We start from the raw sequence: 27,444 nt of genomic DNA on the forward strand, positions 1-27,444 counted from the left end.
TAGAAAAAAAAAAGAACATTTTATTAGATTAACAATGTAGGGATGCAGCTAGAACAGCTAAAACGACAACATCAATGCAGTTTCCCCCTATTGTTTCTGTTCGCCTCTATTGTAAGGTGGCTCTTGACAAGAAAAAAACAATAAAAATCTATTAAAATGACCAAATATTGCCAGCATGTTTGTTAGTGGCATCCGTTACGCAATGGTAAATTAACAGTCTTGTGTAGTAATGCATGGCTACATTAAGTGTGAAGCAACATGGTGTAACCCATGAAGCCTGTAGTTTCAGGTGTCCTCTAGATGACCGTTGACATCTTGGCAACTTTTCACATTTTCTATAAAAGGTCATACATAACAGATGAAAGATTTTAGCAGCATAACATTAAAAAGTAATTACACTTAAAAAAAAAACAAACATGTCAAAAGTTTTGAAGAGCGCCTCATTGAAATGAAGGGGCAGCAGTGTTCACCTAAGCTCCATGCGCTTTCGGCTGTCATCGTTTGCGGTAGGCTCCTCTCCATGCATGGTCATCGGCTGTTGAGAGAAGCCTACAGGAAAGGATGACAGCTGAAGGTGCACAACCATTGGGTGAGCACTGCCACCTCTTCACTTGAGCGATCATCGGGGATCTCAGCACCCCCACTGATCAAAACTTTTGACTTGTCAATGTAGTTACTCTTTAAATCAATTATCCTCCTATAAATATAAAAGGGGTCGTCTCAAGAAAACAACCATTTTTATAAGAAAGCCACCCTGGCACTTAGATAATTGCTGCAACTAATCACATATTTTCCTTGGAGTAGTCAGCAAGACAAAACAAAGTATTCTACGACTCCTATGGGTGACCGTGTAATACAAGGAGTTGCTCCCTTAGGAACCTTTCACATGGGACGGAATTCACCGCAGCGAAGATGCGGATTTTGTTGCGATTAGAAAGCCGCAACAACTCCGCAAGACGTCCTTAATTCCACAGCAGCAAGTTGCGGAGTATAGAACCCATTATTTCATCAAGTCTATGGATACAGTCATGTCATTCATGAAAGGTAGACTTGTTTCACATAAGTAGCAATAACTTGTATGTTCTCTGGCACCCCAAGAAATATATGCACTCCGTTACACTGAAACAACCGTATCTGTGTGTCTCCCAATATCTATAGGGCTTGGTGCCTTCAGATCTTAGAAAGTCATTTTTTCATTGCACCAATGCATTTAAAAAACAGAAAACTAAAAACAACTCTGAAAGTAGTTAGAAGTTTTCTACCATTTTGTGTGTACAGCTAACGAGCAGACCTATGTGTTTCTATAGTCCTTTACAGTCAGATCCTGCAGTTATGCATTGCTCTTCCATTGTCCGTAGGGTAGCAAGAAGAAGAGGCACCGGAAGCAGAGGAAAATTGGCTTACACGGGACGACCATTGCACCAATAGTTGCTCGATAGAGTATAAGGCTGCTTTCTCATCTGCATCAGAACCTCCAAGGTGGAGGATCCATTACAGATCCGGCTCAAAATACCATTATAATCGATTGGGTCTAGAGACAGAGTCATTCAGCTTCAAATATTGCCCTTTCCTGCTCCCCGATAGGAGCAGGAAAGCGGAATCCTCAACGCAGATATTAAGCAACCTAAGCGACGGTTGTTCCGTAAAAACACAGAAATCAACCAGGTGGTGAGCAAGTATTTGTTCACTGGTCGCTTCATCTTAGCTCACCTAAAAATAGTCACTGGTCAGTTATGGTCTGGCGTACACAGGTAATTGTTGTCTTTCAATGACTAGCCAATAACTTTTCAGGAAGGCATGTGCTTGTTTGGTGTGCACCTCCCACCGAACGGCTCCTGCCTTTTTTATTTAAACATTTTACCCTCCGTCTGAACAGTGATTGGTTCCCGAAAACACAGATTTGTGCAAGTAATTCTTGACTGAACAGTCCCTGTTGGTCTTCCTGCATGATGGCAATGCTTTCCCCAGTGAGTATACACTGAACACTCTATGCTACGCAGACTGAGTGAAAGAGCCAAGTGCTCATACTACAGACAGTCCCAATAGTCAGCTTATGGAAACTGAGAACGACAAGGAGTCTCCCTTCACCCTGGGAGAATTGGCATGCAAGGAAAGCAGATCGCTGAAGGATGAAGAACTTTTCTCCCACATGAACAGTTTCCAGGCAGTAATGAGCCGTATCGGGCAGCTGTTGAGGAGTTCAGAGACCTGGCACAGAAAGGGCGAGAATGGTTCAACCTGGTGGCAACCAGGAAGCAGTCGGATTACAACCTGGGGAGTCTTGTGACTCAAGCAGATCATCTCTTCAGGTGAGCTCCATGGTCCTTGTCACTCTCAGCGAAATCATTTTGCTCCCGCAGGAGGCAATGCACACAGATTTCTTTGCTGGCTTTTTCTTCTAAGGGGAAGCGCAAAAAGTGAATCTACAGCTTCCCTTGGACCAACCCCCTGCTCACCTCCATAACCTCAATTTTAAATGTCTGTCGTTGTTTGTATTCTGTGTGTTCTGCTAATAAAGGATGACTGCTGTAGAAGAAAAAAATAAAAAAATCGCTGTTACATCCAACTGGTTTTGGTCCAGTGAGAGAGTGCAGTGTCGAGTGTTGACTCAAAGACCGCTTGTACATATCTATGTGTGTTTAGTCGACTCAACAACCAATGGGCGTGCGCTGGGGGTCGGGGGAAAGAGTCGACATTTCAAATACACTCTTGAATAGTTAGTGGTTTTCTGGCAGACAACGATATTTCAGGCCATGGAAATGCATCGGAGAATTTGTTAACAGAGGACGATGCTACTAAACATAGGTCTGGTTTGTAGTCTATAACCATATATACACATTGGTCTGGATGGGAGCTGTAGACATTAGAAATAGTTTATGGAAAATATCCTATTACTAAAAGTAGTTTAATTCACTATTTTAAATGCACTGGAGCAACAAAAAAATACTTGTATAGATGCACTGTATCTTTACGTTTGTGCTATACAACAGCTTGCCATCACCCATAAAACATGGGGCAGAGCCATTGCTTTCCTAATAAAACCTGGTAACCCATGCCACGTGTCATCCTGGCAGCAAAACTGCAACTTGTCTCTTACCCCACATTACAAACATTCAACCACTGTCGGAGAATGGGTTGTGATTACTGTAATAGTTATTGCAATGCAATATGTTTTTTTTCCAGTAGTAGTTTGCTGCATGCACAAACCATACGGATTCATGCAATTCCCCATGCATATAAAGAAATTAGTACCAGTGTTTCAGGGATTGGAGTTGGTCACAGGTTCTAAACCAGCAGAGCCAGACAGCAGCCGTGTGCTTACAGGTCTTGTGATGATGTCACTGTCATGTTATCAGTGGCTGGGTCTCTGAGCTCCACCCCTGATCACACGGCGGTGACGTCATCACAGGATCTGTAAGCACACGGCTGCTGTGAGGCTCTGCATGTTTTAGGACCTGTGATGACGTCACCGTTGTGTGATCAGGGGCAGAGCCCCGGTGACTGATCACATGATGGTGACATCACCACATGTAACCCACAGAGTCACTCACAGACAGGTGGTAGTTAGTATTTCGATGCAGTAGTTCTGTATGAATAAGTTTAAAGAAAATCTTCACTTTACATTTTCAGGTGTCTGAAACTGCTAGAACGGGCTTTAAGAAAAATAATAAAGATGATATTAGAAAACTAGCAGCAATATAAAAAAAAGTTCTAGGAAAAAAAAGAAGCCACGTCTAGACTCAGGCTATAAACTGATATTTTAGGATTACACTGGCAACTACATAAGAAAAATGCTGAATATATCAATCACAATAATCGAGCCTGTATTACTATTGGACACGCACTGCTATTTGTGATGGAATGACTGGATCACAACCTAAAAAAAACCACAATGCACTGTGGTTTTTATGCTACAAATCTACAAACTATCCGACCTCTGCTACAAGCAACTCCTATTATTGGTCGGCGTACCTGGCACAGGTAAAACTCTATACATTCTCTAGAAAAACAAGGCCAAAATGTTCGTTACACATTATCCAAAACTGATTAAATACAAATATATATATATATATATTGTCAGGCTTCTCTGGAAGCCAAAGACTCAACATTTCTGTCCTATCATCCAAAATAGATCACAAAATTAGAGAGCGCCTGTATAATGATCTGGGGGCAGCCGTTGTGGCGACACCTGTGTTCTGAGGTCCTGCAAGATGTCCTTCAAATTATACGTAAGGGAAGCTTCAAACATCTTTAAGGTTCAATTTACAGACAAATGGTGACCGGAAAGATCCCAAATACAGGTATCCATCATGCTCGTGTGCTTCACTGATGTAGGGCGCCACCTCTCCGTTAGGATCATGGAAACTCCTCTTGTAAGACCCCTTCTCCCCGAGCTCTAAGACAAGGCTGTACCTGGGGACAAACTTCATCACCGTGTCGTGACTGAAGAGCTGCAGATGGAGACAAAGCTCAATATTAAGAAATTAAATTAAAAGGAACAGGTTACCCCTATAAAATTAGGGTCTCATAGATCAAGTTCCAAGGAGTCCGAGGATGTAGTTTTGATACTCATCCGGTTCCCCGTTCTTGCACTGTCACCTGTTAGCGCCAGCGGACTCATCTCTGCATAGAGAACGGTGTGGGCGCAAGCAGTCTGTGGAGAAGAGTCCATTGCTGTTCTCTATGGGAGTATGTGCGTACAGCTAAAGAGATGAGGCAGCTGACGCCGACCTCCATGGGTGACAACGTTGTCACGGTTGGACATGCTCAGCCCAGTGTTCTACATTTTGATGGTTAAACACTCTCCGGCCTCGTTCCCACTAGTGCTATTTTAGCGCATTAGAGGAGTGTGGCAAGAACGCTTATATATGTGCGAGTTCCCTGTAGGCTGTCCGATTTTTGGATTCTGGGAAGCAATATACCGATTAGTTTACTAGCTTGCCGCTAACCAGATTTTAGCACTATACAGGCATAGGGCCCTTTCTGAACAATAATCAGCTCGTCTAACGAGTGACATCATTGTTCGTTTGCGCAGCCCGTTTGGACAGGCAGGCACATGATTGGCTCGTTCAAACAAGAATCGTTTAGTCTTTCACATTCACTGTATAAGCAAATGTGAAAGATTGAATGAGCGCTGTTTAAACCAAACAAGCCAAGAATGATTTTTATGCCTGCATTAGAAGAAAAATCTACAATTCTCGTTCGCGGTTTAGTCGTTGGCTCGCATTTCGGCCAAAGGATTACAGTTCTCTTTAACTCGTTCGGTCTAAAAGCACCTATTTTAGATAATCACTGTATTTTTCCATGCTGAGCTTAGTTTAATGTGCCTAAGCGGTTATTTTTCAACATACCTTAAAAATGATTTTCTTAGCCCATGGTTTGTCTGCTAAGAAATCCATCATGGAAAAGCCAGGGTTAAGCCTTACAGCAGACATGGCCACCCAGTATCCTCCTGAACTACTAAGGCGGATATTATCAGGAAACCCAGGCAAGTTGTCCACAAACATGTCTACTCCGCCTTTTGTCAGACCGGACACATAATATCTAGACAGAATAACAAGAATGTACATTAGTAAAAGCACGAGAAAAAAAAATTATTTATATATATAAAATTGAATGATGTATGTATGTGTGTCTGTCTGTTTGTCCTTTATGCATTACTACACCATTCATCCAATTGCCATGAGACTTTGGGAAGTTGTTGAGTACACTCCTCCGAAGATTACTGGCATAGTACAACTATCCTACGATAGGTGGCGCGCGTGCGAGCATCGTCGACAGTTATGCCCCTCAGACAAAGATCTTGAAAAGATTTCCATTTCAAGCACGAAAGCAAAAGGCATTATGAGCAACGGGATGCGTGTTCAACTACAAAATGATGCATCCGCCGAACGTTTCGCAAGACAATTGCTGGATATTGAGAATGCTGAGCTAACATGAAAGCTGTGCTGTGATTGGTAGCTCTATATTATACTGCTGAGGCAACATGAAAGCTGCGCTGTGATTGGGTGTTATATATTATAAAGCTGAGGTAACATGAAAGCTGCGCTGCGATTGGTTGTTATCTAGATATATAAAAACGAATGTATGTATGTATGTCTGTCTGTCTTCGCAGCAACGCGCGACAGGTAAGCTAGTAATATATATATATAAAAATGAATGTATGTCTGCGTGTCTGTTTGTCCTTTTTGCGCTACTACACCATGCATCCGATCGCCATAAAACTTTGGGAAGTTGTTGAGTACACTCCTGGGAAGATTATAGGCATAGTACATCTATAGGCATCGTCGACAGTTTTCCCCACCAGACGTAGATCATTCGATTTCCATCTCAAGCACGAAAGAAAAGGGCATTACGAGCAACGAGATGAGTGTTCAACTACAAAATGATGCATCCGCCGAACGTTTCGCAAAACATTTGCTTGATATTGGGAATGCGGAGGTAAAATGAAAGCTGCACTGTGATTTGTTGCTATTTCTTATACTGCTAAGGTAATATGAAAGCTGCGCTATGATTGGTTGTTATATATTATACTGCTGAGGTAACATGAAAGCTGCACTGTGATTGGTTGTAATATATTATACCGCTGAGATAACATGAAAGCTGTACTGTGATTGGTTGTTATATATTATACCGCTGAGGTAACATGAAAGCTGTGCTGTGATTGGTTGCCATTTCTTATACTGCTGAGGTATAATGAAACCTGTGCTGTGATTCGTTGCCATTTCCTATAGTTCTGAGGTAACATGAAAGCTGTACTGTGATTGGTTGTTATATATTATACCGCTGAGGTAACATGAAAGCTGTGCTGTGATTGGTTGCCATTTCTTATACTGCTGAGGTATAATGAAACCTGTGCTGTGATTCGTTGCCATTTCCTATAGTTCTGAGGTAACATGAAAGCTGCGCTGTGATTGGTTGTTATATTTTATACTGCTGAAGTAACATGAAAGCTGCGCTGTGATTGGTTGTTATATATTATACCACTGAGGTAACATGAAAGCTGTGCTGTGATTGGTTGCCATTTCTTATACTGCTGAGGTATAATGAAACCTGTGCTGTGATTCGTTGCCATTTCCTATAGTTCTGAGGTAATATGAAAGCTGCGCTGTGATTGGTTATTTCCTAGAGTGCTGAGGTAAAATGAAAGCTGCGCTGTGATTGGTTGCTATTCCTTATATTGTTGAGGTAACATTAAAGTTGCGCTGTGATTAGTTGTTATTTCTTATACTGCTGAGGTAACATGAAAGCTGTGCTGTGATTCGTTGCCATTTCCTATAGTGCTGAGGTAACATGAAAGCTGTGCTGTGATTGGTTGTTATTATAGATGAGCGAGCATACTCGCTAAGGACAATTGCTCGAACGAGCATTGTCCTTAGAGAGTACCTCCCCGCTCGGAAGAAAAGGTTCGGCTGCCAGTGCGGGTGAGAGGTGAGTTGCGGCAGTGAGCAGGGAGGAGCGAGGGGGAGAAAGAGATCATCCCTCCGTTCCTCCCTGCTCTCCCCCGCCGCTCCCCACCTGCCGCCAGCAGCCGAATCTTTGCTTCTGAGCGGGCAGGTACTCGCTAAGGACAATGCTCGATCGAGTAATTGCCCTTAGCAAGTATGCTTGCTCATCTCTAGTTGTTATATATTATACCGCTGAGGTAACATGAAAGCTGCGCTGTGATTGTTTGCTATTCCTTATACTGCTGAGGTAACATAAAAGCTGTGCTGCGATTGGTTGTTATATATTATACCGCTGAGGTAACATGAAAGCTGCGCTGTGATTGGGTGTTATATATTATACCGCTGAGGTAACATGAAAGCTGCGCTTTGATTGGGTGTTATATATTATAAAGCTGAAAAGATGCGCTGTGATTGGTTGTTATCTATCTATAAAAATGAATGTATGTATGTCTGTCTGTCTTCGCAGCAACGCATGACGGGTAAGCATATATATGACATATACATATATCAGACTTTATGAAGACAAATTCACTTTTAAAATACAGTTTTTAGCAGAAGTGCATTAAAGCCCATTATTAAATTTGGTGCACCGTTGGCCAGTGTGGGTGCTACAAAGTAAAATCTACGCTAGCTATAAGAAGTCATAGATTTGCGCTAAAATTTATGCTAGTTTCTGTGCTAAATTACAATAAATCTGTCCAGGTGGGAAGGACATGCTGCTGAACTATAAACTCCACTCATGTTCCAAAAAGGTGCTTTTGGAGGCTGATGCTAGATGATTGCTAAAAGGGTGTTCTCCACCACCCAGTGCAGTGGAGACTGCTTATATGACAATCAAAAGGGGTCTTCCAAGGGAGATTGCTATTGATGACCCATCCTCAGGATAGGTCATCAATAGTAGATCAGCAGTGTCCCGTCCGTCGGGGCCCTGACTGGGCGCCCACTGACGGCACCGCAATTACACAGTAGTCTCTGCTCCAACCCCTCTGTAGTGGCCGGCCCTTGTTTGTATTTGAATGACTTGCGAAAGAATTTGCATGTAGATCCGCCCCACCACGCAAAACGATATCTCGGCAAACAACGAATGAACACCTGTGTAAAAGCTTTCAAACAACTCATTCGTACACTTCGGTGACTTCCTGAATGAGCCGTTTTATTGAGGAAGCAGAAGACAGTGAGTCTTTGTTTTCTTCCCTTTTCCCCATTAGCTATATAAATAAAGTTTTGGGCTTTCTTGTGGGGAGTTATTAGTATAGGGTGATGTAAGAGCACATGATACACACCACGCCGCCAGCACTTACCGCCTTACACGTGCCATTGTGGTTTCTGCAACAAGCACAAAGTCTTCAGCAGGAGAAAGCTGCACGCCATTGGCAAATCGTAATCCTCCCATCAAAACCTTCACTTCTTTTGTCAACGTGTCATACTCCAGCAAGCTACAAAGTAACAGAATTGAAAAATGGAAAGGTAAATTGCATGACTGTCATGTAGATGAACAAACGTGGCATTGTCAGAAAACACCCTTCCTATAGCATTTGAGTCCAATGTTATACAAATGCATCACAGAAGGGGAAATATAAAAAAATGTTTCAATGTTATACAAATTGGCACTGGCTGGACCTTAGGAGTATAAAGGACGGACCCACTTACGATTTAGCTCTATGCGATTATGTGACATATGACTCTCTGAGATATATGGCTGTCCTGTACGTTGCATAGGCTTTGAGGGAGGATGCAATATACAGACTTTTGCTGTGCTGCAATGTTATATGAAGCATCCGAGTGAGCACGTGTAAGGGGGGTTTGGGCGAGATAGAGATGGTCTGCATAGCTTTCAGTAGATTGCCATTTTTTGTAAAAAAAATACTCACCGTCCATCATCTGTGCCCTCCATGACTAGATAAGGGTAATCCCGTCTCTGCCATTTGCTGCTGGAATCAGAGAAGTAGATCTTCCTGCCATCACTGGTCACAGCAAGATCATTGACAAAGGACATTTTCTTCCCCTGAATTGGAGTGTCGGATGATACAAGCTGTTGCACGGCACCTACACAAGAAGGTAGGTAATGAGGATCACGTATGGTTGCCACCACAGGTACCAGCATGCCCCCGCATCACAAACCTGTAGTCGGATTCACTTCAAATATTCCTTGGTAAGCATCCGCAACAAAAAGTGTCCCATTGGGGCCAACACGGAGTCCGAGGGGTCTTCCACAGTTTGGTTCATTGTCTCTGGTTCCTGTTAATTAGAACCAATAAGCCAAAGACAGCATGTAAGCCCCAACAAATGGTAAAAATTGGAGACAAATACGTCCAGCATGGGCAATATGAACAGTTCTAAAAATTAAAATATGTTAATTTTTAATAAGCTGGTGAATACTGAAACCTGGGATAGGTAATGGCATAGTCTGACTTGAGATGCTTCTCGCCAACGTGTGAACAGCGCCAGTCCAGCCTAAGGCCGGAGTCACGTATGCAATCAAAGATACAGAAGGAAAAGCATTAGACGAAGGCTATGTAGCAACACTTGCAAGGACACACATTTCGCACCAAAAGTATTGCTATGCTACATCACAACCTGATGTAATATGATGAGAGTGAATTGGAACGCGACTCCATTAGTGTACATTAGGTTGTGATCTAGTATGGCTACACTGCAATACTTTTGGTGCGGAATGAGTTGCTGCACTGCCCTAGCCTTATGGTCCTTTTACGCAGGAGAAGCGATACCTGGTACTTGTCTCGGTGGTGCTCGCTCCTGTGCTGTTACGCAGGAGCGAGTATCGTTGGCATCACTCACAGCGCTGGTGGAATGGTGGCTGGGGAGCGTTACAACCAACCCCCCCCCCCATCCCAACCCCTTCTCGCCTGCATTCACAGTAAGCAGACAGACAATCAAAAGAGAATGACTGCTGTTTACGTGGAACGAAACATCGTTCAGTTTTCTGTATGCAGAGACGGAATGAATCTTGTTCCGCCACAGCATGCGGGAATCTGAACGATAATTGTCCCGTGTAAAAGGGCCATTAGGCTGGGTCCATACGGGGGGCTGATTTGCAGCAGAAGGTTCTCACATTTGGGTTTTATCACGTATCCCCGTGCAGAATGCATATTCCCCCCTTTGAGAAGAGGCGAATTCCACAGTGGAAACTATGATAAAATCGACATGCTGTTGAAGTGAATTCCGCACCGTATCTCAATTTCCACACAGGTTTTAGGCAGGTTATTTCTGCAGCTTGTGGATGAGATTTACGAAATCTCATGCACTTTGCTGCTGCTACAAGGCTAACTTCACATGGGCGAGCGCGATATGCGTCAGTGAACTCCGCCCCTATATCGCGCTCCCCATCATGTGAAATCCCTGTGGATGTGAAGAGTTTTCATGTCAAAACAGCCTTGCATCAATGCGGGGATGTAGAAGACAAAGTGGTTGCGATGCGAGGCCACACAGCTAGAATATGCCGCGATTCGTTTCCTGCATAGCACTGTACCGAGGTGGAAATCGCTCATGTGTAAGACCCCATTTCTCAGCTGTGTGAAGCCAGCCTTGATGCTATGGAGTTTCCACAGCAAATCCGCCCCATCAGGACCCCCTAAAAAACTTTTCCTCTTTTTGGATCCACTCCTAGCTTTGGTTCAAAAAACAGCAACAAAAACTGGATGTATCAATGTAGCCTTAAAGCATGGATACAGCTTCCACATCCAACAGCCGTAAGAGGGAAGTTACTGCAGTACGCTAGAATACAATGGTGGATGCACGACAATAATACAATATTAGATATAATCCATCACTTTCCATTTTATTTTTAACCCCTTAAAGGGGTTCTGTAAAAAAGAAACAAGTTCTATATTTACCTATTCCTCCCCAGACAGTCTTCCCACCACATCTTCTCCTCGCATTCTTCTTCCTGCAGGTCAGTGAAGGTCACGTCCCTGTGACGTAGCGTTCCCTGGCTAGGAAGGAATGCAGATCTATTGCAGAGACAGCACACATACGTAGTCTCGGCAATAGCTCGGCACTCCCTGCTAGCCTATGAGCACTACATCACTAAGGTCACTACACTGATCTGCAGGAAGGAAAATGCAGACAATGGACGCTTCGTCACAGGAAGAAGAGGAATCAGCCAGCTGGAGGTGAGGTGACCAGGGGGACTGCAGGAGCCACAAAAAGATAGTCGGGGAAAAGATGAGGTAAGTAGACTGACTGGGGAGGAATAGGTGAATAAAGAATTTTTTTTCTTTAATGACAAAACCCCTTTAACGCTCCATGATGTACAGTTATGTCATGGACGTGCAGGGTCTGTATGGAGGGGGAAATCAGTGGTCAATGCAATACAGATGCTGGCTGTTTCTTACAGCAGACACCCGCCCACCTGTGTGTGATCAGCACTCTCTCCCCTCCTCCCGATGTGATCCCAGGGTGCCATTTGATTGCTATGGCAGTCATTTATAATAAAAAAGAAATACCAAATATGTATTTGGGTTTATTTGTAGATATTTTTTATCAGTGCGTCTATAAGAATCTGATCAAACTAACACATTATTTACCCTGCACGGTGACAGTCATCGGAAAACAAAAATACAAAACATTACAATTGTGCTTTTTTGGCCACCCGGTCTCCAAGAGAAAAAAGCAAATCACGAAGGTGTAAGCACTCCAAAATGGTACCAAACAAAACTACAGGATGTTGCAAAAAAAAAAAAAAGAGCCCTCACACAACAAGGTCAACGAAAATTTTTTTTAAAAAGTTATGGCCGTCAGATGATGGCAGCAGAAAATAATTTTATTTTTTTCCAAAAGTTAAATTTGGTATCCTAGTAAATCGTACTGAGAAACAGAAAAGGGTTATCATGTTTTTGCTGCAGTATGTACCCCGCAGATTTGCGCTTCAACCCCACTCTTTAAAAAGTTTTTAGTACATAATATGGTACATTAAATAGTATCATTGAAAAAATACAACTTGTCCAGCAAAACACAAGTCCCCATACACGAACATTGATGGGTAAAGAAAAAAAAAAAGTTAAGATTTTTTAAAAGAGGGGAGAAAAAAATTTAAAAGAAAGAAAAGAAAAAAGGGGGGCGGTCCTTGAGAGGTTAATCAATGTATACACAACATCCCATAATGACAAAGCAAGAAGGTTTATAGAAATTTGTGCAGATGTAGTAAGGAATCTATGACCTCCAAAAAACTTTTCCTAAACTACAATAACCAGCAAAAGGCTTAAAATATGCAGAATCTGCAAACCGGGCCTTTATGTTACTGCACCCCGAGGACTCCAACACATGTGCAATGTAATGCGGGAGACGTCTTCATTAGCATGCAGCACACAGCGTGGGGATGTAAGGGCGTAGAAACATCCTTATTACAGATGCGGAATCAGCATCTTGTAAGCTGGTTAAAGAGGTGAAGGGTTTTTTGGAGATTTGTACAAATAAAAAAACTAAACTATTACAACGGCACTTAAAACTTTTCTTAGGACACTCAAAGTTTAGCTGTTTCCTTTGGCCAGGACTAGGAAAGCAGGAGGGAGAGGAACTGGCTTCAAGATAAAAATATTGAAAACTTCTAACTTTTTCTCTCTTCCAGTAACTGTGAATGTCTATGACTGATGTTCTATAGGGGTCCTTACTTTACTAATGCACACTTTTCTTTTTCAGCCCGAGTGATTAGATGAGGCTAAAACAGAGAACCGGCATTACATTTCTGGTAAAAGAAGGGTGAGCAACTAAATCCATAATTCGCTGCAGAATACTTATGGGGACACCCAAAACGCATCAGCGACATCCTGCACTAAGCCACGACTCAACTCACCTCGTCACACACATATTGCTAGTGTCCATTAGGTCCCCTTCAGACAAGCGCATGCGTATCTGCACACGCCTGAGCGCTGTGCTTTTGCAGAAAGAACATTGCGTTTTTGCGCACACATCGGCATATATTACTGTACTTTTAGCACACGCAGGGCATTTCGTTTGCACACAGCAGAAAAATGTGCACTGATTGAAATGGTTAATTCGTGTGAAAAACTGCGTAATTGTGCAGGAAAAAGATCACCTCTGAAACTCATCCTGATGTACTGCGCACGCATCTGCACACCTCTATTGACTTCTACGGGGACAACTGATCAGTAAATGCACAGGAAACCCAAAACAAGCAGGATAATACATGCATATGAACACAACTATTCAAATCAATGGGAATTGCATGTGCAAATAGGCACATCTGAGGGGGCCTTACAGCGTCCATATACACATTCTTTAGCAGATGATGTATTTGTCTTAGGGTAGCTTCACACGGGTGTTATTCACTGCCCGCATGAGACAGTCACGTGGCACGCAGCAAGTACGTAAAGACATTGCGTACTTCCTGCACGCCGCCCCTCGCCATGCACTCTTGGCATCTATGTAATACACACCATGATAGCAGATGTTGCAGGCTTTAGTGCGCACATACTTCGCGTAAAGTCTGTGAGCGGCAACATCGGAGCCTATTGCAGATTGCTGCAGTGTATTGCGTGCATCATAGGTTGTGACCACACATGTATGTGAAGGAGCCATGGTTCTAATCAATCTAGAGCATACATTAGTAGAGTAAGAATACCTACCATCGTTTGTAGCCATTCACAGTCACTCCAATAGATGACAAGTTACAGACATGGAAGAATTACTTTTTAATTCACCCTTTAATGGATGTTAAGTCTAATGTTACCATCTTACTACATTACATTTGGTTTTTCCTGTAATTGTACACAGGGAGTCAGAGCTGGAGCCAAAGCGTGGAGAAAAAGTTGAAAGCTTAGGTCAGGAGGGGTGTCGTGTCTCCTTAAGGAGAGCACCCAAAAAGTGTGTGGAGACACCTAGGGAATGAGTGGGTATAAGGATGGCATAGTCTCTCCCCAAGGAGAGCGCCCGCAAGGGGTGTCAAGACACTTAGAAGGTGAGTAAGGAGATATGTAAGACCATGCAAGCTCCTCTGGGTAATTTATGCAAATAAAGAAGATGGAATTACTACCTCTGCAGCGCCACCTATTGGATAGTAAGCATGATGTACTAAACGGCATAGACTTGAAAGAGAAGGAACGCTCATTGAAACTGCATTAGGCTGACTTCATATCTGCGTCAGAGGTTCTGTCGCAAAATATCGGAAGAAAAAGCGCTGCATACAGGTGCGTCCAAAGACGGGCACTTGAGCACAACACAAACGGACCCCATGGTAGTCAATGGGGTCCATTTGGAGCTGTTGAGTTTCGTCTTGAGACGGAGCCACTTAGCCACGGGGATTCCCCTTTCTTGCTCCCTGAGTGGTGCAAGAAAGTGGAACCCTGGACACAGATGTGAAACCACCCTAATGGGCGTGGATCAAACATTTGTTTGGCACCTGGTACTTTGTACATACAGTTGACAGTGCAAACAGTATATTTGCAAGTGTGGAAATACAAGGGCATATTTTTGTCACTCTTGTCCCCCATCCCACAAGACCAGTAATGAGTTTACATGTCAGCCAGTAGTCGTTACATCAAGGAGTACAGGAACAGAGAGAACATTTCCTGAAGCCTCTGATTATACTGATGGGATCATCTAACAAACAGAAAGTCATTTATCCAACTCAGTAATTCTGTACAATAAGCCCGTTAGTCGTCCATCACAGCAACTGCTTTACCCCAGAGCGAGGGCAGCGCAGAATAACCTGCAGCACCCTCTTGTTCAAGCCTGCTGGAAGACCGATCCTTTAAACAAACCATTTCTTCTTTAACCCCTTAAGGACACCGCCTATTTTGGCCATAAGGATGCAACGATTTGTTTGGGATTTTCATCTCCATTTTTCAAAAGCCAGAACTCTTATGGCCATAGTATTTATTGGTACCATTTTGGGGTTCATACCTTTCTTTAAAACCATTTTTATCGCATTTTTTGGGAGGCAAAATGAACAAAATAAGCATATTGTTTTCGTTTTTTTAGTTTTGTTTTTTTCTGCATGGCAAGAACTATAAAAAAAAAATAACAGAATAAAAAAAATAGATAACATTTTTAAAACATATGTTCAATTTATTGTAACGTTCAGTTTGGATACAAGGATACCAAATAGGTGTTTTTATTTTTTTCATTCAAAGAGGGGAAAGTGCGCAAGAAACAGGATTTTTTTTCTTAAAAAAAACCAAACATTTTTCTTGTCCCTGTAGAGGACTTGAACCAGAAAAGCTCGGATCTTTATGATAATGCATTGCAGCATTTCAGTACTGCAATGCATTATCACTCACAATAGTGATCACAGGCCATGGCAGGCCTGAACGTAAGAAGTTAACAATAAGAAATCGGTGTTCTCATGGATCCCCGCTGTTGCAGTGCGACGCTGGCCGTTCGTTACAGCTGGCTTCCGGTGGTGGAGTTTCACTTCTGAGCCAGTGCCATCCACAGGGCATAAGTTTACGTCCTGTTGTGTTAAGCACCACCTTGCCAGAATGTAAACCTAAGTCCTGTGGCCTTAAGAGGTTAACACCTTGTATCTTACAGTAAGAAGATTTCCCCTATGGCCTTTAATGTGAGATGTTTAGGAAGTGCACACAATTGCATAAAGTACTATGAGGTTATGAAAACATGCAAAGCTATAAAGGGACTACAGACCATAAGCAGACACAGAGATAAAGTAGAAGGAGTTGTAATGGTCGCACACTACAGATCAGGTTGGTAATATAAACTTCTTAATTCACAGCAGATACAAGAGAAAACGCGTTTCGGGGTTGTACTGGCCCCTTCATCAGGCCAGTCACCATTATCTACTATTCGGCTCCTCCTATCAAACCCAGCTCACTTTCCCGATTAGTGGGTGAAAAATCCAATGCTTGGTGAATTCTGCTTCACAGTGATAGGAGAAGAGTCAAATAATACATAGTGGTGACTTGCCCAACAGCCAGTATGGTCCTGAAACGCATGTAGATAAAATAAAATCTTGTTATTTGTATAGCGCCAACTTATTCAGCAGCGCTTTCAGGTAATTTATTTATTATCCCCCACCAAACTGGGTGCTTATTTTACCGACCACGGAAGGACGAGTCAACCTTGAGCCAGCTACCTGAACCAGGCGTGGATTAACCTTGCAACCTTCAGGTCGCGCATGAGAGATTAGGGCAGTCTCCACTGTGAATAAAGGAGTTTATACTTATCTACCTGCTCTGTAGTGTGCACCGATTACTGCTCCCGGTTTTTCTGACACGAGTCCTGGTCTGCAGCCAACAACAGCCATAGCATTTCCAAAGCGCATATTTTGCTGCGCCAACCAACTAGGTGAGCAGCATCATGCTTCAGCAGCGGGTCTGCACATGAAGCGTCCCCCTTCGCCCACCCACCAGTGATTCCCTATCCTACGTGGCCTTTGGATAAGGTTGTATAGCAGACCTCACGGAGAACATTTAACACCTCCATTATGAAATACGCTGTGACTACATTACGTCTCACCACAAGGAGGCTTTCCGAGTCTTGCTACGGTGTGGATTTTGCCATCTTCAATCTTCAGAATTTGTCCATCAGCAGTGCCAGTAAACAGGACATCTAGAGAAAAGCGTAAATAATCACACACCAAGTGGTCGGCTCTTGACATAAGAGCACATAGCAGTAACATAGAGAAAGAGAAATTGGAGGTTTGCTTATTTACTATGGTAGATTAAAAGGGCTTGTGCCAAGATCTACAAGCCCTTTAAGAATGCAGGGTCATCAGTGGGCACACTGAGACCTGACTTTGCTGGAGGAATCTATGGCCATCCTCACATTACCACTGCGGTCCTGCTGTGACCTTCTCTATATACTGGATGTTTGGGAGATGGCACTCTTGCTGCCGTCCTTTACACTACTACTGCCTTGTGAGTGGCCCATTAACATCAGGCCGGTGGAGGTCTGACCCTCGGCACCCACACAATCAGCTGGTTGAAGGGGCAGCAAGTCCTATTCAAGCATCTGTCAGATTTCTAACACCATGTTAAAGTGACTGTCACCAATATACTTTAACCCCTTAAGGACCAGACTGTTTAGGTCCTAAAAGGTCCAGACACTTTTCGGGGATTTTACCCATGACGTGGTTTTACTGCCCTACTTTTTTTTTTCTTAAGCTATCAAAATTATTTTTGCAGAGGTTTTTTTTCCCAGTTTCTTCGTTTTATTAGGGTAAAAAACAGTTTTTTGAAATTTTTAAAATTAGTATTGAAGTACAGGAATAGGTTCCTCATTTTGTTTCGGATGTTTTGATATAATTGGTATAGTTTCGGATCATAGAGCGCAGATGGCAACAGTTTAGGCTAGCCATTATAGTCACTGGCAGAGCTGAGCCAATCCTCCTAAGACCCTGCAGCTCTGTCGTGGCAGGAGGCACCCAGCGGTCACCTGATCGCCTTGTCGAATAGGAGAAGCGCCGCTTCCATGTTCTCTGTTCATTACACAGCACTCTTTGACCACTATGTAGCCTGCAAGATAGAATGCAGAAGACACTCCTGTCCTCTCCTATGGATGACCAACATCAGAGGACCTGACCTGCTCCTGTTACATTGTGGGAGCAGGAGCTTTAATCCCGTATTTTTGCTATTGGCTGGGATCAAAGCGCAGGACGAAGTGTCGTAAATTTACGGTGCTTGGTCTTTAATGGGTTAATAGAATTTAGCATAACTTTTCATATAAAAAAAACAGAAAGACAAAAACAAAACTACTATTTTACCTCCGATGTTTGCCAGCGATTCTGGGCCCACTAGTTCGCCTTCGTACAAGCGCTCAGCTTTCCTCAGCTTGACATTTGGCTCCAGGACACCGGTCATCAGTGGTGGGGATTGAAAGCTAGGACATATAACACAAAGTCAGCGCCTCAGTACGCTTATAATATACTACTGGTACACAATAGGTTGCCACCAATTTCCTTACACGGAAAGTCTTCTATGTTCCATTATGTATGCATTACTCCAATGAAAACAAACTGGCTTCCACTCTGATCTATGGCAGTGAAGAAGCTAGATGGAGTTCCCCTAATGCCGGGACAATAACGGCTCCAGATCCTGGATCTCCAGCCATATAACATGCTTTAATAACAAAGCAGAAGGTTCTTAGACCTTTATTTCATGGACCTACAACCCATCACACGGCTAATGGAGAATGCACATCTGAACAGAGATGCTTACCTCCCATCCACCCAACTAACATCACATTTTTGCCAGACATTTAACCCGTACACCGGAAAAAGCTCCGGACGTACACTAAAAGGTATTCACAGGGTCCCTTAGTCAGGCAGGAACGCGGACACTGTCCTACTAACCTCCATCTGGCTAGTATAGGTCATCCACGGCGGATCCAAGCCTCGCACACGCACCACACCCCCGCGGACAGGCGTATGCACAGAACATTTGGCACTACTCTGGGTAGGTTGGACTACCTCTTCTGCACATGCACTGGGCTGTGATCATGCGGTGCATGCGCGAGACCTAGATCATCTGATGGATGACCTAGGAGACCTCATCCACGTCACTCAGCTAGAGGGGGGCCGGGTTATGGAGTTAATTATGGAGTGAATGGGAACGATTTCTCGTTTGAACCACCCAAAGATGTATCTGCCGGAACTAACAGGCTGCCCGAACCAACTCTGATATAGTTTAAAGAACAAGTCGGCTGGTTAAGCAGACCCTTAGATTGGAAACTGTTCTAGGTATGCTCTGTAACCTGTGCAGAACTTATAGTGCAGGAAGGGGGAGGAGGTGAGCTGTGATCATCACCTACTGTGACTAGTGGATCCTGTGTTATCTAGATATGGGTGTTGCCTTACATCGTAATCCTGCCTGTGATGATGTAAGATAACTACTACTATAAGTTTTCTCTACGGAACAGGAGTGTCTGAATATTATTAGCCTTACGCCGGCTGCGCAAGGGCAGATTTGTATTGTGGAAACCAGAGCGGGAGTCCGCCTCTGAATTCCGCAGCAAGTACCGCCCATAGCATGCTGTGGCAAAACACTTTTTCCTCTACACGTGCGAAAATCAATTTAAATAAATACATCGCTGTATGCTCTATTTCTGTGTGGAAGACGTCCGACTCACAGCCTTTCCGCAATGACATTGCATAAAGGTCGCAGATTCCGCGTCATCGCCTAGTGACGACGCAGGAAAATCTGGGATTTAAAGAAAAAACTACTGCGCATGTCCAATGGCTCCCTGTATGGACCGTCCACAGTACAGACGAAGAAGAGAATCAGGTATGTGCGGAGGATGTTGCCTAGGCACAGGGCTGGATTCCGCTGCAGGCTCCCACATGCAGAATCAAACCATTAGTGGTCAAACGAGTACATGTAGAATTTTAGGAATAAAAAAAAATAAAGAAAGAATTAAAATTAAAAAGGTTTAACATAAAAACTTTATTTATACAAAAAGTTGAAGGGGCCTTCCAGGCAGCACCCACCAGAATACATTGGTGTCTGAGTTGAAGCACTGCTCCGACCACTGTGTAGTGGCCGATGCTTGTAATTGTAGGCGCAGCTCTCAGTGAAGTCAGTGTGACCCCCGCCTGTAATCACAAGCGCAGCTCCCATTAATTACAATGAGAGCTGTACCTGCAATTACGAGCGCCGGCCGCTACACAGGGGTCAGAGCAGTGCTTCCACTCCGACGCATCCTGGCGGGTGTTGCCTGGATCATCCCTTTAATTTTCTGATTACACATTCCCTTTAAGCATCTGGTAACACTATAAAAGCGTAGTGCCTGTAAACTTTGGCCATAGAAGACAAGAAGGGATTGCACAGGAGACGTGGTGTGTAAATATATATATATATATACACACACACACACACACACACACACACACAGTATACCCGTATCCACACACCAGCAGGAACAGGTCTGGCAAATAATTCCGGTTTATGGCTCAGAGGAACATTTTATAGGCAGACATACACAGCAGGTTAGTCAGATGAAAGGTTACTGCAGATAAGGCTCTCGTGTATCAGGATGACGGCCCCGCAGCGGTCTGACCCGTCCGAGAAGATCCCTCAACCTGAAGTCATCCTTTCTTCTATGAACAGCGAACGAGGAGTAAAGATCAGACGCCTCTACGGAGTCTTCCTCTAAGCGGTTACAATAGGTTATCGTACGGCTGCTCTTCAGGCGGACTGAGCGGTTGAGATAAGCCCTAGAAGATACATCTCATTCTCTCCGTTCGGCAGTAAGCACCTCTCACACTTCACTAGAGATGAGCGAGCATACTCGTTAAGGGGGTTTACTCGAGAGAGCATCGCCTTTTTTGAGTACCTTCTGGCTCGTCCCTGAAGATTAGGGGGGGGGGGGGGCGTCGGAGGGGAGCGGAGTGAAGAGTGAGAGAGATCCCTCTCGCTCCCTCCCGATCCCCCCCGCATCTCCAGAGACGAGCCAGCAGGAACTCAAAAAAGGCGATGCTCTCTCGAGTAAATCGCCTTAACGAGTATGCTCGCTCATCTCTACACAAAATATTTATGGGCCATTTACACAGGACAATTATCGCGCAAAACTCGTTCATACGAACAAAAATGCACGACAATCGTTATGTCTAAATGCAAAAACATGGTTTACTATTCCAGTATTTTTCGCTTTTTGCCAACATTCAAGCAGCATAAAAATTATCGCTGACTTCTCGTTGCGTGTAAACACTCCCCTCTCAGCGCTGCTCATAGAATGTTTGAGAAGTCAGCGGTGATCCAACTATCTAAACGCTCTGCATGAGCACTAACAACTGGCGGGGACGTCAGCGCTTGTGAAGTCCTTTAGCCAACAACCGTCCCGTGTAAACCCACCATTACTGTAGCCTAGACAAGCAACACGCACGACACTTGCAGTACTTTTACACGGTGCGATTTATCTTTCGCATAAGCCGACTATGACAGAGTTTCGCTCATTTGCTCGCACAGCCTGTCTATACAGGCAGATATGTCGTTCACCCATAAATCATTCAAATTCACAGTACCAGTGAATGTCAGCGACTAGGCGATCGCTATTCACACGTGAATCTTTATTTTAATGCCTGCATAAAATGAATGGCGAACGAGAAGCGAACAAATTGTTGGTCATTCAATCACTGCGGCGTTTCCACTGAATGATTGTCGTTCAAATTCGCACAATCCAGCTACTTTTTGAATAACTGTTCCATGTAAATGGCCCTCAGGGTATCTTTACACAAGATAAATATCAAGCCCAGCAGCCGTCCTACGGGCTATCACGACTAGCGCTCCTATGCTATACACAAGTGAATGGAGGCGCAGTGGCCAAGGATCGTTTCAGCAGCCAACCTACATTTACGGTAAACCAGAGTCGCTAAAACAACGAGCAGCTGCTGTTTACACGACTCGATGGTCGCTTGGACAGAGGTTCATAGTTCTCCAGAAGGAAAAAAAATAAATGTTGCCACACCTGTCCACAGGTAGGACCATTCATCCCAATGGAGCCGAGCTATAATACCACATACAACCTTTGGACAGGTGTGGCTGTGTTTTAGGAAGATAGTAGCCATTCTGTACCCCTGCATAAACCACTGGGGAACACGGACATGGTAAAGGACTTGGGGGTTTTAGTTAACTGTAAGCTTAACTGGAGCAACCAGTGTCAGGCAGCTGCTGCCAAGGCAAATAGGATCATGGGGGTCATCAAGAGAGGTCTAGGGGCACATGATGAGAACATTGTTCTTCCTCTTTACAAGTCACTGGGCAGACCACACATGGAATATTGTGGACAGTTTTGGGCACTAATACTCAAGAAGGACATATCAGAACTTGAGCGGGTTCAAAGGCAGACAGCTAAAGTAATAAACAGAATGGGCGAACTACAATACCCAGAGAGGTTATCAAAATTGGGATCATTAGCTTTAGAAAAATAGATGGCCGAGGGGCGACCAAATAACTATGTATAACTATATCATGGGACAGTAGAGGGATCGCTGTATTTATACCCAGGACTGTGACTGTAACAAGGGGGCATCCTCTAAATTTAGAGGAAAGAAGGTTTATAAACCAATATAGAAGGGGATTCTTTACTGTAAGAGCAGTAAGACTATGGAGCTCTCTGCCTGAGGATGTGGGGATGGCAAATTCGATAAAAGAGTACAAGAGGAGCCTGGACGCCTTCTGGAGAGTTACAACATTACATTTTATAATCACTGATTACTTCAGAAGGGTTGGGGGTCCAGGGATTATTCCAATTGTCAGATTGGAGTTGGGAAGGAATTTTTTCCCTTAAGGCCGACTTCCCACGGCCGTGACGGGCTCCGCCCACAGCGTCACATGACGCGCCCACAGCGCCACATGACTATTCAAAGACGTTCTGAAGCAAAGCAAAAGAATCCAGGCAAAGAAAGTCTCATTTAAATAAGATTTTCACAGGAAGCCAAAAAAAAAAAAAAATACAGCTGTGTTACATGTAAAAGTACCTTAGGGACTGCGGCTCTATTGGGCTCTCGAGAAGACACACAGCTGCCAGAGATGGTATCAAGAGTGACAGCGCCAGGCATGTGAAGGTGGCACGGAAGACTTTTCCACTGTACGTGCTGCAGAAGATAGAAGAGAAGACAAACATGTTACATTATCATATTGTCGCCCAGAGCTCAACATTTTAATGTGCATCATGTCCCTCACAGAGGCCACTGAAACCATACTGACACCACAGCTGGAAAACATATGGAAATACTGCCCAATAGGTACCTGGCAGTGCGTACCACAAGCCAGACAGCGCTCTAAGCCTAAGTAAGTATAGAACTGAAAAAAAAAAAAAAATTTAAATACCCAATTTTACACATGGAAAAGAGAAAAATAGTTATACGATGGGAAAAACTCCTATAGCTACTCTGACATATCAAGTTGTACAGCGAGTTGTGTTTCTTGCATGTCCCACTGAAAAAGCCCCAGAAGTCCATATACAATCTTTGTAATAAATATATCACACACTTGTTGCCTGAGGCCCTAAAAGTTTTTCCCCCCCTTGGTCTATAAAGGCTCTCAGTCTGTTTGTATGCAGTGACCTCTTCTTCCGCTTGTGTGGAGCTTGTTGACCACTAGACGCCTCCACAGCGCAGAGAAGAGATTTCACCCCGTTAACAGAGTCTGAGGGGGGCGCATTATTGGGGTGTGAGAAGTTGGATGGTCATACCAATGAATTGCTGCCACCGGGTCGTTCTGATCAGACTGTTAGGGGGTTTTGGGACCAGTGGATGTGTGAGAGCACACAAGGTGACTGGGCTAAAAAAAAAAAAAAAATTTAATTCCAAATTCCAACCAGGAAATCGAAATAATCCCGAGGATCGCCGACCCTTCTGAAGTTATTAATAACATAATATTGTAATGCTCGAGAAAGGCGTCCAGGCCCTCTTGTACTCTTTTAGTGAGTTTGCCACCACAACGTTCTCAGGCACAGAGTACCGTAGTCTCACTGCTCTTACAGTAAAGAACCCCCTTCTATGTTGGTGTAGAAACCTTCTTTCCTATAGATGTAGAGGGCGCCCCCTTGTTACAGTCACAGTCCTGGGTATAAATAGATGATGGGAGAGATCCTTGTATTGTCCCCTGATATATTTATACATAGCTATTAGGTCACCCCTCAGATGTCTTTTTGAAACTAGATAACCCCAATTTTGATAACCTCTCTGGGTATTGTAGTCCGCCCATTCCGTTTATTACTTTAGTTGCCCGCCTTTAAACCGACTCAAGCTCTGATAGGTCCTTCTTGAGTATCGGTGCCCAAAACTGTCCACAATATTCCATGTGTGATCTGACCAGTGACTTGTAAAGAGGAAGAACAATGTTCTTGTCATGTGCCCCTAGACCTCTTTTGATTCACCCCATGATCCTATTTGCCTTGGCAGCAGCTGCCTGACACTGGTTGCCCCAGTTAAGCTTACAGTTAACTAAAACCCCCAAGTCCTACTCCATGTCAGTGTTCCCCAGTGATTTCCTATTTAGTGTGTGATGGCGACGTGTTTCCTCTGCCCATGTGCAGAACCTTACATTTAATCAGTGTTAAACCCAATTTGCCACTTTCTTGCCCAAATCCGCAACTTATCCAGATCCTTTTCTAACCGCCTTGTGTCCACTCAGGTGTTAATTTCTTTACATATTCGCAGAAACTATTGACATTTTATTGTGCAATCCTTCCTATCAGCCTACGAGTTTGCACAATCTAGAGGTTGTTACAGCAAATATAGGGCGATATGCCACAGGATACCATACAGAAGCTGCATGACTCGATGCCCACCGGTATCACATCTTGTATCCAAGCTAGAGGTGGTACAACAGGGTACTAGAGCCTCCATGCCCGCAGTCATTACATCTTGTATTCCAGCTAAAGGCATCCCAACAGGGTACTAGAGCCTCCATGCCCGACCATATCACATCTTGTATCCAAGCTAGAGATGGCACAACAGGGTACTAGAACCTCCATGCCTGCCGTTATTACATCTTGTATTCAAGCTAGAGGCTGTACAACAGGGTACTAGAGCCTCCATGCCCGTCCTTATCACATCTTGTATACAAGATAGAGGCGGTACAACAGGGTACTAGAGCTTCCATGCCCGCCCGTATCACATCTTGTATCCAAGCTAGAGGCGGTACAACAGGGTACTAGAACCTCCATTCCCACTTGTAGCCCATCTTGTATCCAAGGTAGAGGCGGTACAACAGGGTACTAGACCCTCCATGCCCACCTGTATCACATCTTGTATCCAAGCTAGAGGCGGTACAACAGGGTACCAGAGCCTCCATGCCCACATTTGAGCGTAGTGAAATAAAAGTATGCCAATACAGCCACGTCTTTAAGATGAGGACGCCTGGTCTGTGACCCCTTCCCCAGCCATCGGCCTACCTCAAGCACTGAATAGTCAGCATGGTTGTTGTACGTGCTCCGGCAAACCTCTAGTGTAATCTACAGGCTGCGGCTCGTGCGTTTCATCACTACCATTTCACAATGTGTGCCCACGAGGTTGTCCTCCGATCACCGAGCAGCTGGCATCATCTTATCTCACAACTTCCTGTGTTGCAATAGGATTCATCTAGATTTTTTTTTGTGATTCGTATCTTGGCATTAAAAATGTGCCTACTGTTGATTTACGGTATGGTGGTCACAGGGAGCTTTAGTTCACGGATTGTATGAAATGAGTTATCCGTGACTTTTACCATGGAGGATAGATAGGTCATCAGTAGCTGATGAGCGGGGTCCACCACTCAAGATTCCTGCCAATCCCATGATCACAGGGTCTGCTGACAATACAGATAGCACTGTCCATATTGCAGCTGCCCAAGTTGGAACTGCAGGCACAGCATTCATTTAATTTAATGGGAACTGTGCCTGCACTACCAAACTGGGCCACTGCAATGTTAACAGCGCTGTCTGCTTCCAGCAATGTCCACTCTAACAGCAGGCTCTGGGAAAAGCTGATCAGCAGAGATCTCAAGCGGCGGACCCTCCACCTCAGTCTCAGGCTGCGCATTCATGTAGCCCTGTGATCCAGCGGTCCCAAGACAGCTGAAGTCACAGAGCTGTGCCCAAAACCACCAAGAGACGCATCAGTGTGGTGTGTGGGCATGTGATGGCAGGGACAACAAGTCACAGCAGTCATAGAAAAGTTAGATAGAAATAAATATTAGAAATAAACTTTTATAATAGAGTAACTAATCAATAAGCAGGGAGATATACATCTACAATCATTACATACAGGGAGGGAACTGGACGCAGATTTGTCCACAGGGATTCTGCATCTACAACTGCGGCTCAGCTGCATATCTGGGGTACTAGTGGGCTGTAGACTGAACCAATGCCAGTCAGCTGCTGCAAAGGCTAATAAAGTCTTGGGGTGTATTAAAAGAGTTATAGGGGCGAGGGACGAGAACATTATCCTCCCACTATATAAGGCACTTGTCAGGCCTCACATGGAATACTGCGTACAATTCTGGACACCGGTGCTCAGGAGGGATGTCACAGTGCTTGAGGGGGTTCAAAGAAGGGCAACTAAACTAATACATGGGAATGGGAGGATGGAATACCCAGAGAGGGTGTCAGAATTGGGACGGTTAAGGGGCGACCAAATAACTATGTATAAATACATGAGGGGACAATACAAGGATCTCTCCCATGATCTGTTTATACCCAGGACTGCGATGGCATTACATAAATAGTGCAGTGTACTATTCTAGCGATCGAACAATCGCATCCTCAAGTCCCTTCAGGAACTAAAAAGAGTGTAAAAAAAAGTTCAATAAAGTTTAACTTAATGAAAAAATTCCAGTTAAAAAAAAAAAAAAAAAAAAAAAAAAAAACACAATAAAAAGCTGTTTAAAAGTCATGTGACCCAAAATGGTACTAATAAAAACAACTCTTCCCACGAAGAAAACAAGCGCTGGCAGAGCTCCGCTGCCAGAAAAATAAGCGTTATCGATCTTACACTGCTGACTCAATAGTTTTTCTTTAAAAATGTGCTTTGATTGTGCAAAAGTAGTAAAGAAAATTAAGAAAAAAGATTCTCGGTATGACAGCGATCGGATCAGGTAAGAGCTGAACGCTGTAATAAAACAATGGTGGCGTTTCTGAAGGGGTTTGCCATCTCCTCCCAAAAAAGCTCTGCAATACATTATACGTACCCCAGATTGGGGCCATAAGTACAACGTGTCCCCAAAACACAAGCCCCCGTACAGCGCTGGCAAGGTACGGCTCCTGCAGTGCCACAACAATCACTTGGTCCTTAATCCAAAAAATAGGCCGGTCACTAAGGGGTTAAGGCAGACACTAGGCCGGTCACTAAGGGGTTAAGGCAGACAATAGGCCGGTCACTAAGGGGTTAACACCACCAGCCATGTGATGCCCCCTCACCCACCTGGAGCTCTGCGTCTCTTGGACCAGTGTCTCGTCGGTGATGACCTGCGGCCGGATAGGCCTCCTCTGCCGCAGCCCGTCTCCCTCCTCCATGGTCATCAGTCGCCCATGCAGCAGCTCTCACACCAAGGGCACCGGGCGCAGTCACATAGTGGAAGGG

The 27,444-nt window shown here is 44.1% G+C and overlaps 1 protein-coding gene across 1 annotated transcript; it reads right to left on the reverse strand.

Annotated features, from left to right (window-relative positions):
• APMAP (adipocyte plasma membrane associated protein) lies at positions 1-27,444 on the reverse strand. Its single transcript, XM_066595792.1, has 9 exons — positions 27,286-27,444; positions 22,858-22,974; positions 18,148-18,263; positions 16,902-16,994; positions 9,570-9,686; positions 9,320-9,494; positions 8,750-8,884; positions 5,352-5,544; positions 1-4,451 (listed from the first exon to the last, which is right to left on the reverse strand). The coding sequence occupies exons 1-9, from the start codon at positions 27,381-27,383 to the stop codon at positions 4,242-4,244; spliced, it is 1,254 nt and encodes a 417-aa protein (XP_066451889.1). The 5' UTR covers positions 27,384-27,444; the 3' UTR covers positions 1-4,241.

This window comes from Eleutherodactylus coqui, chromosome 3 (assembly GCF_035609145.1).
Source record: "Eleutherodactylus coqui strain aEleCoq1 chromosome 3, aEleCoq1.hap1, whole genome shotgun sequence".
Taxonomy (NCBI): domain Eukaryota; kingdom Metazoa; phylum Chordata; class Amphibia; order Anura; family Eleutherodactylidae; genus Eleutherodactylus; species Eleutherodactylus coqui.